This window comes from Rana temporaria, unplaced genomic scaffold, assembly GCF_905171775.1.
Source record: "Rana temporaria unplaced genomic scaffold, aRanTem1.1, whole genome shotgun sequence".
Taxonomy (NCBI): domain Eukaryota; kingdom Metazoa; phylum Chordata; class Amphibia; order Anura; family Ranidae; genus Rana; species Rana temporaria.
The window spans coordinates 26,690-40,000 of record NW_024404580.1 but is presented as its reverse complement, the minus strand read 5'-3'; the positions used below and the strand labels follow the sequence as shown (position 1 = coordinate 40,000).

Sequence of the window (13,311 nt, the reverse complement as noted above, 5' to 3'; positions counted from 1 at the left end):
AATTCAAAAAGTAGATCTAAAATCCCCAACCGGATGAAATTTATTACGCAGAAACATCGGCCATGTTTTTATTTTACATCTCAGTGCTGCTGATCCCCCGCAGACTCTTTGCAGCCACTTCCTGGGTGCTTATCGTTTCTCAGAGCGGTGACACGATGGACCACGCCTTCCTAATGTGTGTTGGTACAGCCCCTTATAGTGGCCCCCGAAAGCACACGTGACAACGCAGGGGCATAGATGGAAAACCGGGGCGGAGCGTTGTCACCCAACAACAGGAAGAGCCACAGAAGGATGTCCAGAGCACAACCACCAGGGGGGGGGGGGGGGGGGGGGACTATGAGTGCAAACTGTAGCAAGACAGACAGAGCCCCGCCTCATTTCGATGCTGGACATGCTCCAGCATCATCTAGCCCTTTCCTTCCTGGGCCCAACGGTCCCTGGCCCCGCCCATTTCATTCATTGGCTTTCAGTTCCTTCAATCATGGAGGCTCAAATGTAATAGGTTAGTGTTACGTAAGGCGGTCTGAATGCAGGTCGCTTAAAAATGCCTACATAGCCCCGCCCCCTTCTTGAAGTGGGCGGTTCTTTGCAAGGACCCCAGAGAGAATAAAACAGGCATTTTTTTGGGCGCGACTTGCGCGTTTGTATGCAGCGTTTTTGGGCTTTGGCGGTTTTATTTTTTTATTAGCCAATTGAGAAAACTATCATCATTTGTTGCCAGGTATTTCAGCTTTTCCATTAGCTTTATTATTAATTTGTTATAATGTTTTTTCGTTAGTGTAAGGGGTTCAAGTTCAGTTTAGGTTTTGGGTTAGGAGTCGGGGTTAAAAGGGTTATTATATGAATAATAATAATAATAATAAATGAATAAAATGTAAATTAAATACACAAATAAAAAAAGAAATGCAATAAATAATTAACCCTTAACTTTAACCCCTTACAGAAATAACTTCTCTCATACATGTTGTATAAAATGACAATTGCGCGATATTTGTCACAATTGGCCCGGTAGGCAAGCGGTTAACTGACAATTGCGCGATATTTTGGTAGGCAAGTGGTTAACCGACAATTGCACGATATTTTATATATATATATATATAAAATATCGCGCAATTGTCAGTTAACCACTTGCCTACCGGGCCAATTGTGACACTTCTCTCATATATGAAAAAAAGTAAAAATCTGTGTATTTATAGAAAAATCACTTGGAACCCCCAAACATATTATTTATATAAAAAAATATATATTTTTTTATTATAATTTATTTTCCCCCATGTATAAGAGAAGTGTCACAATTGGTCCGGTAGGCAAGTGGTTAACTGGTAATTGCGTGATTCTTTTACATGTACGAGAGAAATTATTTCTGTAGATAGATATAAATAATATATGTTTGGGGGTCCCACTTTTTGCGGGTCCCACTTTTTTTTTTATATAGAAAATTATGTGGAACCCCCAAACATATATTATTTATATCCATCTACAGAAATAATGTCTCTCACATATGTAAAAAAGTTTTTTGTTTTTTTTATAATAATAAAAATCACGCAATCGTCAGTTAAACACTTGCCTACCGGACCAATTGTGACACTTCAGTCATACATGAAAAATAAATATATTATGATTATTTTATATATTTTTGTTGATAATAAATAAAAAATCCAGTGTTTTTTTTTTTTATTATTATTGATAGATATAAATAATATGTTTTGGGGTTCCAAGTGATTTTCTATAAATAAAATTAAGATTTTTTTTTATTATTATTTTTTTACTTAATTCTTTTCATGTAAGAGAGAAGTGTCACAATTGGCCCGGTAGGATAGTAGTTAACTGACGATTGCACAATTTTTTATTATTATAAAAAAAAAAAAAAAAAATTTAATTTATAGAAAAATCACTTGGAACCCCCAAAACAGTTTTTTTATTGATAGATGTAAATATATATATATATTTTTTTTTTTTAATTAATGGTCCGGTAGGCAAGTGGTTAACCGACAATTGTGTGTTTTTTACATGCATGAGAGAAATTATTTCTGTCTATGGAGATATATATATAATTTTTTTTTCTAAATCTATTTATTGATTTTTTCCTCTCTCATATACAAACACACATTTCACATTTATCTCCTTATTAAAATCAGGTTGATATAAACATTCCCTTACATACTTCGCATCTTATTCCTATTTGATCTCTTTCTTCCATTGCTGTAGTTCCCTCCCACATACATACATACATACATACATACACACACACACATCTATATCTACACACACACACACACACACACACACACACATATACATATCTATATCTACACATACATATATACATATCTACACACACACACACACACACACATATATACATATCTATATCTACACATACATATATACATATCTACACACACACACACACACACACACACATCTATATCTACATCTACACACACACACATATACATATCTACATCTACACACACACACACATATATACATATCTATATCTACACATACATATATACATATCTACACACACACACACACACACACACACATCTATATCTACATCTACACACACACACATATACATATCTACATCTACACACACACACACATATACATATCTATATCTACACACACACACACACACACACATATATACATATCCACACACACACACACACATATACATATCCACACACACACACACACACACACACACACACACATACATACATATCTACACACACACACACATATACATATCTACACACACACACACACACACACACATATACATATCTACACACACACACACACACACACACATATACATATCTACACACACACACACACACACACACATATACATATCTACACACACACATATACATATCTATATGTACACACACACACACACACACACACACACATATCTATATCTACACATACACACATACATATATACATATCTATATCTACACACACACATATATACATATCTACACACACACACACACACACACACATATACATATCTACACACACACACATATACATATCTATATCTACACACACACACACACACACATATCTATATCTACACATACACACATACATATATACATATCTACACACACACACACATATACATATCTACACACACACACACACACATATCTACACACACACACACACATACATATCTACACACACACATATCTATATCTACACACACACACACACACATCTATATACACACACACACACACATATACATATCTATATCTACACACACACACACACACATATCTATATCTACACACACACACACACATATCTATACATATCTATATACACACACACATATACATATACACACACACACATATATATATATATATATATATATATATATATATATATATATATACATATCTATATCCACACACACACACATACATATCTACACACACACACACACATATACATCACTGATCACCGCCATTATTGTGTGTGTGTGTGTGTATATGTATATATATATATATATATATATATATATATATATATATATATATATATATATATATATATATATATATTATAAAAATGTAATCATTCCATATTAAAAGATATTATAAGTTTCACACAAACCAATCGATTAACTTTCACACAAACAAAAAAACAAATATATATATATATATATATATATACACACACACATACACACAATAATGGCGGTGATCAGTGACTTATAATGTGACTGCGGTGAGCAATCGGACACTGACAGACACTGGGGGGGGGGGGGGGGGGAATGACTGTTAATGACATCTCCAGTGACACTAACACACTAATACTACGCACTGTCACTGTACTAATGACATTGGCTGGCAAGGGGTTAACATCCAGGGACGAAATGTGTGCCTAACCATGTGTAGATTTTTTACTAAAGATCTTTGTTTCTTCTCCCTTTGCAGGGATAAGAAACAGAGCGATCGTTCCCTCTGTACAGAGCTTTGGGCTGTGATTGGACGCATCCGATCAGCAGGTTTCCCAGCCGTGAATCATTGGCTGGGACTTGCCGACAGGCTCCCGCAATCACAGCGGGCGTCGCCTGCGCGCACCCGGGAACAGGCAGTGGCGTACCGGCGCGTCACTTTGCCAGCGCGGGCCGCAGTACATTGCAAAGGGATAAAAAACACGACCCAACAACACCCCCCCCCCCCCCCCCGCCGTCTCACCTCGCCACCCAGTCATTGGTGTTGATGTTGAAGCTTGCGATGGTTCCTGTGAAAAGGGGCGTGGTCTCGAACTGCCACACCTTCATATTGGCACAGGCGTCCCACCGCGGCTCGCCTCGGTCGTCCTTCTCATTGTAGCCCAAGCCGGACAGAATGCAGACACCTTCCTATGGGGGAGGGGAGGAGGAGGGGGGTCAGGTATACACAGAACACGATACAATAGAAGCTGAACTTCCAGGCAAACCGATAAATGCACAAAAAGGAGCAGCATTTCTGTCCATCCAGTCCTGAGATTTACACAGCTCCGCCACACAACACAGCCCCGGTCTGGAGGGGGCAGGGGACCTGATCCGTCTCTGCTGCCAGCTCAGGAAGGCTAAAGCTGCTCATAAACCGGTCGAAATGCGTCAGCGATTCAGCAGGGACGGGCCGAAACTCAACCAGGGAGTGGCCACCCCCACTCAACAGAAGTCGTTATGATCAGGTGGCGGGGGTGGGGAGGGGGGTCAAGTTAATAAACATGCCGAGGATTTAGATAAACACTCCAGAAGCTATGGGCAGCCTCAATTAAACTATAGAACATAGGAATACCTGCCTTATAGTCTCTGCTTCTGGTCTGGGTGAAATACAACAGCAGCTCAGCTTTATTTATTCGGCTGGGGAAGGGGCAGTAAAAAAAAAAAAAAAAAAAAAGAGAAGGTGGTTGAGCCATTGTTTTTACCAGATTGCTGGGGGGGGGGGGGGGAGGTGTGGAAGCCAATCAGGTGTCCTGCATTTACAGATGCCGACAAGGAGGATGCTGATAGAAGTGCAGAGCAGAGAGATGACCTTGTCCATCCCTTCACTTTCCAATCACAGGCTGGGGGGGGCAGGGAGGCAACTTTAACAGGGCAAAGTCAGGTCACCAGGCTGACTTCACTTCCAGGCGGAGCAGAGTAAATCTCAGAACTGGATGGGCAGAAATACAAATCCCTTAGAAGTATTTCATTGGTGGATTTTGCGGTTTCCCCCGGAGATCAGCTTTAAAGAAAAAGCGGGCGTATCCCTCGCTGCAACATTCACGGGGGAGGAGATTTTATGTCCGGCCCCTCCCCCATATGTATAATAGAGTGGTGAGAACTTACCGTCACCAGCCAGCAAGTCACATATTTATACAGCGTGATCTTCCCCCAGACCGTCATGTAGACACAGCGGTACCAGAGAGGCTGATTCTGCAAAACCAGAGCAAAGCCGAGAATTAGAATAACCCAAAACCCGCAACATGTCAGACGCCCCCGAGACGCACGTCAGTGCCTCAAACCTTTCATGTTCCATATTCCTCTCCCTGTGACCCCTCCTACTTCCTGACACATCCCGCCCCCTGTGACCCCTCCTACTTCCTGACACATCCCACCCTCTGTGACTCCTACTTCCTGACTCATCCCATTCCCTGTGACCCCTCCTACTTCCTGACACATCCCGCCCCCCGTGACCCCTCCTACTTCCTGACACATCCCGCCCACTGTGACCCCTCCTACTTCCTGACTGATCCCACTCCCTGTGACCCCTCCTACTTCCTGACACATCCCGCCCCCTGTGACCCCTCCTACTTCCTGACTCATCCCACTCCCTGTGACCCCTCCCACTTCCTGACTCATCCCTCTCCCTGTGACCCCTCCTACTTCTTGACACATCCCGCCCCCTGTGACCCCTCCTACTTCCTGACACATCCCGCCCCCTGTAACCGCTCCTACTTCCTGACACATCCCGCCCCCTGTGACCCCTCCTACTTCCTGACACATCCCGCCCCCTGTGACCCCTCCTACTTCCTGACTCATCCCGCCCCCTGTGACCCCTCCTACTTCCTGACTCATCCCGCCCCCTGTGACCCCTCCTACTTCCTGACACATCCCGACCCCCTCCTACTTCCTGACTCATCCCACTCCCTGTGACCCCTCCTACCTCCTGACACATCCCGCCCACTGTGACCCCTCCTACTTCCTGACACATCCCGCCCCCTGTGACCCCTCCTACTTCCTGACACATCCCACCCCCGTGACCTCTCCTACTTCCTGACACATCCCGCCCCCTGTGACCCCACCTACTTCCTGACACATCCGGCCCCTGTGACCCCTCCTACTTCCTGACACATCCGGCCCCCGTGACCTCTCCTACTTCCTGACACATCCCGCCCCCTGTGACCCATCCTACTTCCTGACTCATCCCACTCCCTGTGACCCCTCCTACCTCCTGACACATCCCGCCCACTGTGACCCATCCTACTTCCTGACACATCCCGCCCACTGTGACCCCTCCTACTTCCTGACACATCCCGCCCACTGTGACCCCTCCTACTTCCTGACTCATCCCTCTCCCTGTGACCACTCCTACTTTGACAATACCGCCCCCCTGTGACCCCCTCCTACTTCCTGACTCATCCCTCTCCCTGTAACCACTCCTACTTCCTGAGTCATCCCTCTCCCTGTGACCCCTCCTACTTCCTGACACATCCCGCCCCCTGTGACCCCTCCTACTTCCTGACTCATCCCTCCCCCTGTGACCCCTCCTACTTCCTGACATCCCGCCCCCTGTGACCCCTCCTACTTCCTGACTAATCCCGCCCCCTGTGACCCCCTCCTACATCCTGACATGTACCATCCCTTGTGACCCCTCCTACTTCCCGACTCATCCCTCTCCCTGTGACCCCTCCTACTTCCTGACTCATCCCTCTCCCTGTGACCCCTCCTACATCCTGACTCATCCCACTCCCTGTGACCCCTCCTACTTCCCGACTCATCCCTCTCCCTGTGACCCCTCCTACATCCTGACTCATCCCTCTCCCTGTGACCCCTCCTACATCCTGACTCATCCCTCTCCCTGTGACCCCTGCTACTTCCTGACACATCCCGCCCCCTGTGACCCCTCCTACTTCCTGACTCATCCTCTCCCTGTAACCACTCCTACTTCCTGACTCATCCCTCTCTCTGTGACCCCTCCTACTTCCTGACTCATCCCTCTCCGTGTGACTCCTCCTACGTCCTGACATCCCTCTCCGTGTGACTCCTCCTACTTCCTGACACATCCAGCTCCCGTGACCCCCTCCTACTTCCTGACATATTCCGCTCCCCGTGACCCCTCCTACTTCCTGACTCATCCCTCTCCCTGTGACCCCTCCTACTTTGACAATACCGTCCCTTGTGACTCTCCTACATCCTGACACATCCCACCCCCCTGTGACCCCTCCTACTTCCTGACACATCCAGCTCCATGTATCCCCTCCTACTTCCTGACACATCCAGCTCCATGTATCCCCTCCTACTTCCTGACACATCCAGCTCCCTGTAACCCCTCCTACTTCCTGACACATCCCACTCCGTGACCCCTCCTACTTCCCGACATATCCCGCCCCCTATGACGCCTCCTCTTTGACATTTCCCACTCAGTGACCCCTCCTACTTCCCGACATATCCCGCCCCCCATAACCCCTCCTCCTCGACATTTCCCACTCTGTGACCCCTCCTACTTCCTGACTGATCCCGCCCATGTGACCCCTCCTACTTCCTGACATATCCCGCCCCCTGTGACCCCTCCTACTTCCTGACATATCCCGCCCCCTGTGACCCTTAATACTTTCTGAGGGGGGGAGGGAGGGAGGAGAGAGGAAGGAGGAGTCTCATGCAGATAGCAGAGGAAGGAGGCAACAGACAGAAATGACACTCGGTGCTCTGGACTGAGACAAGTACACACTATAGAGGGAAGTGCTTTGTTCAGATTTCATGTCCGAGGTTTACAATCACTTTACAGGAACATAAAACGAGAAGAAGATCGGCTTCACAATGAATTGGTGTCATTAGAACAATGCAGACATTTCTTAAATGGGGCACTAAGGCCCCCCCTGTGACCCCCCAGTTATAGACTCACTGCATACTCTTCTGTCAGGAAGTAGCTGTCGGGTAGGTAGGGGCCGAGCACCATGTACACCGTCAGGAAGAAGAGTCCAAGGCACAGGCGCTTCATGGCCGGCACAACGCTGCAAAGAGATGGGGGAGGGGGAGAGTCATTCATCACAGCGATAACATGCAATGTATACTCTGACAGATCTCCAAACTGCGGCCCGGGGGCCATATGTGGCCCTTTGCTTGCTTTATCTGGCCCTTGAGGCACCATTCCTCCCACTGACACCAATGATAGGACACTATTCCTCCCACTGACACCAATGATGGGACACCATTCCTCCCACTGACACCAATGATGGGACACTATTCCCCCCACTGACACCACTGATGGGACACTACTATTCCTCCCACTGACACCAATGATGGGACACTATTCCTCCCACTGACACCACTGATGGGACACTATTCCTCCCACTGACACCAATGATGGGACACTATTCCCCCCACTGACACCAATGATGAGACACTATTCCTCCCACTGATACTAATGATGGGACACTATTCCTCCCACTGACACCAATGATGGGACACTATTCCTCCCACTGACACCACTGATGGGACACTATTCCCCCCACTGACACCAATGATGAGACACTATTCCTCCCACTGATACTAATGATGGGACACTATTCCTCCCACTGACACCAATGATGGGACACTATTCCTCCCACTGACACCAATGATGAGACACTATTCCTCCCACTGACTCCAATGATGGGACACTATTCCTCCCACTGACACCAATGATGGGACACTATTCCTCCCACTGACACCAATGATGGGACACTATTCCTCCCACTGACACCAATGATGGGACACTATTCCTCCCACTGATACCAATGATGGGACACTATTCCTCCCACTTACACCAATGATGGGACACTATTCCTCCCACTGACACCAATGATGGGGTACTATTCCTGCCACTGACACCAATGATGGGACACTATTCTTGCCACTGACACCAATGATGGGTCACTATTCCTCCCACTGACACCAATGATGGGACACTATTCCTCCCACTGACACCAATGATGGGACACTATTCCTCCCACTGACACCAATGATGGGACACTATTCCTCCCACTGACACCAATGATGGGACACTATTCCTCCCACTGACACCAATGATGGGACACTATTCTTGCCACTGACACCAATGATGGGACACTATTCCTCCCACCGACACCAATGATGGGACACTATTCCTCCCACTGACACCAATGATGGGACACTATTCCTCCCACTGACACCAATGATGGGACACTATTCCTCCCACTGATACCAATGATGGGGTACTATTCCTGCCACTGACACCAATGATGGGACACTATTCCTCCCACTTACACCAATGATGGGGTACTATTCCTGCCACTGACACCAATGATGGGACACTATTCCTCCCACTTACACCAATGATGGGACACTATTCCTCCCACTGACACCAATGATGGGGTACTATTCCTGCCACTGACACCAATGATGGGGCACTATTCCTCCCACTGATACCAATGACGGGACACTATTCCTCCCACTGATACCAATGATGGTACACTATTCCTCCCACTGACACCAATGACGGGACACTATTCCTCCCACTGACACCAATGATGGGGCACTATTCCTCCCACTGACACCAATGATGGGACACTATTCCTCCCACTGACACCAATGATGGGACACTATTCCTCCCACTGACACCAATGATGGGACACTATTCCTCCCACTGATACCAATGATGGGACACTATTCCTCCCACTTACACCAATGATGGGACACTATTCCTCCCACTGACACCAATGATGGGGTACTATTCCTGCCACTGACACCAATGATGGGACACTATTCCTCCCACTGACACCAATGATGGGACACTATTCCTCCCACTGATACCAATGATGGGACACTATTCCACTCACTGACACCAATGATGGGACACTATTCCCCCCACTGACACCAATGATGGGACACTATTCCACTCACTGACACCAATGATGGGACACTATTCCTCCCACTGACACCAATGATGGGACACTATTCCTCCCACTGATACCAATGATGGGACACTATTCCACTCACTGACACCAATGATGGGACACTATTCCACTCACTGACACCAATGATGGGACACTATTCCTCCCACTGACACCAATGATGGGACACTATTCCTCCCACTGATACCAATGATGGGACACTATTCCACTCACTGACACCAATGATGGGACACTATTCCTCCCACTGACACCAATGATGGGACACTATTCCACTCACTGACACCAATGATGGGACACTATTCCTCCCACTGACACCAATGATGGGACACTATTCCCCCCACTGACACCAATGAAGGGACACTATTCCTCCCACTGACACCAATGAAGGGACACTATTCCTCCCACTGACACCAATGATGGGACACTATTCCTCCCACTGACACCAATGAAGGGACACTATTCCTCCCACTGACACCAATGATGGGGCACTATCCGGCTCTATGGGAATTCTTCATACACACCTGTTAGGAATTTGCCCCTCCACATCGCTCAGCTCTCCCTTCACCAAGCTCAGGTACTTCACCATAGGGAACTGGGGGCCCACCAAAAACCCCCCATAATAATAGGAGAAGCCGCAGACCTCCATCAGCGTGGGGACCCCCAGCACCGCGTAACGCTGCTGCTCCGGTGTCAGCGACGTCTGCAAAAGAGAAGAAATAAATACATGTCAGGGGGGCACACCCAGAAGCGAGGGTGCAGAATACATCATCAGTAAAGATTCCGGAGAAGTCTACAGCACAGGAGAGGAATCGCGGTGATCGAGTGAGAGCGATAATTCTACCAAAAGACCTCCTCTATAACTCTAAACTGGTAACCATTTTTAAAGCATCGCCTATGGAGATTTTTAAGTATAATAGTTTGCCGACATTCCGCGAGCGCTCAACATTTTAAAGTGCGACATGTTGGGTATCTATTTACTCGGCGTGTCCTCAATTCACACACCTGCATTCCTCTTCCCCTCCAAGGTATGCTATAACCAGGGTTGACAAATGTGCTTGAAATCTAGGAGCCAGCTAAAAAAAAGTTAGGAGCCAGAAAATGCGCCACCCGTCCCGACGAGCTCGCGCGCAGAAGCGAACGCATACGTGAGCGGCGCCCGCATATGTAAACGGTGTTCAAACCACACATGTGAGGTATCGCCGCGATCGTTAGAGCGAGAGCAATAATTCTAGCCCTAGAACTCCTCTGTAACTCAAAACATGCAACCTGTAGAATTTTTTAAACGTCGCCTATGAAGATTTTAAAGGGTAAAAAAGTTTGTCGCCGTTCCACGAGCGGACGCAATTTTGAAGCGTGACATGTTGGGTATCAATTTACTCGGCGTAACATTATCTTTCATAATATAAAAAAAATGGGGATAACTTTACTGTTGTCTTATTTTTTAATTAAAAAAAGTGTAATTTTTTCCCCAAAAAAGTGCGCTTGTAAGACCGCTTGCGCAAATACGGCGTGACAGAAAGTATTGCAACGACCGCCATTTTATTCTCTAGGGCAGGCATATGCAATTAGCGGACCTCCAGCTGTTCCAGAACTACAATTCCCATGAGGCATAGCAATACTCTGACAGCCACAAGCATGACACCCAGAGTCAGAAGCATGATGGGACTTGTAGTTTTGCAACAGCTGGAGGTCCACTAATTGCATATCCCTGCTCTAGGGTGTTAGGATAAAAACTATATATAATGTTTGGGGGTTCGAATTAGAGGGAAGAAGATGGCAGTGAAAAATGACATTAGAATTGCTGTTTAACTTGTAATACCAACGGCCACCACCAGATAGCGCCAGCTCACAAAAAAAAAAAAATATATTTTGCCCCCCTTCCAAGCGAGGATGTAACCGCGAGAGGAGCCGAGCCTGCCCGACTATACCTGAGTGTACTGCGCTCGGTATATCCCGTGATTTAAACACAGCGCGGGAAGCGGGTATCGGCGTATATCGCGCACCCACGATTTTGCCCTGATTTTCAGGGCAAAAAAGTGCGCGGTATACGCCGATAAATACAGTAAATTATATATTATATATATATATATACACATACATATATTATATATATACATATATACACACACACACACACACACTAGTGCTGTCAAGCGATTAAAATTTCTAATCGCGATTAATTGCATTAATGTCATAGTTAACTCACGATTAATCGCGCGATTAAGGAGGTTCACCCTTTAAAACATTTTTTTTTTGTTTTCTTATTTATTTTAATTTTTTTTATAATATTAAATTGTGTTTTTTTATTTTTTTACATTTTGATCACTTTTATTGCTGTCACAAGGAATGTAAACATCCCTTGTGACAGCAATAGGTGGTGACAGGTACTCTTTATGGAGGGATCGGGGGTCTAAAAGACCTCCGAGCCCTCCTTTGCACTTCAAAGTATTCAGATCGCCGAAAACGGCGATTCTGAATACAGTGTACTTTTTTAAATCCGGCGCCATTGGCAGCCGAGAAACCCGGAAGTGACGTCATGACGCCGCTTCCGTGGTTTCAATGCGGAGACTGAATCAAAGCCGCTTACGGCTTAGTGTCAGTCTCCGCCTGAACACAGAACGCAGCGGATGGAGGATCGGGTCTCCCGGTGGTACGGGAGGCCCGGTCAGAGCGGCGAAAGGCGGCGGGAGGGGGGGGGATGTCCCCTCCCGCTCCTCCGGCATAACAACCGAGCGGCTTTTAGCCGCATCGGTTGTTATGTTTGGATAGCCGATCGCCCGCTCTAAACAACGGTACTGGGATGATGCCTGCGGCTGCAGGCATCATCCCGGTATAACCCCCGAACGCCGAGGACGCATATATGCGTCCCGTCGGCGTGAAAGCGTTAAGAGGTACGTGCTGACAAAAAAAAAAAAAATGTTTTAAAGGGTGAACCTTGTTAATCGCGCGATAAAAAAATCGACGGCGTTAAAATGGGTTTGTGTTAACGCCGTTAATAACGCGTTTAACTGACAGCACTAATTTATATATATATATATATATATATATATATATATAAAATATATATATATAAAAATATATATATATAAAAATATATATATATAAAAATATATATATATAAAAATATATATATATAAAAATATA

At 46.0% G+C, this 13,311-nt stretch overlaps 1 protein-coding gene across 1 annotated transcript in view; it reads right to left on the bottom strand.

The window, feature by feature from the left end:
* LOC120922640 (lysophospholipid acyltransferase 5-like) overlaps positions 1-13,311 on the bottom strand; it is a gene marked incomplete at its 5' end in the record, with an annotated part of 49,773 nt that overhangs the window by 12,301 nt on the left and 24,161 nt on the right. Inside the window, 4 exons of the mRNA XM_040334729.1 lie at positions 4,239-4,405; positions 5,363-5,449; positions 8,139-8,247; positions 10,689-10,867. Of these exons, the coding sequence (XP_040190663.1) occupies positions 4,239-4,405; positions 5,363-5,449; positions 8,139-8,247; positions 10,689-10,867 (542 nt within the window). The remainder of the gene's footprint in view (positions 1-4,238; positions 4,406-5,362; positions 5,450-8,138; positions 8,248-10,688; positions 10,868-13,311) is intronic.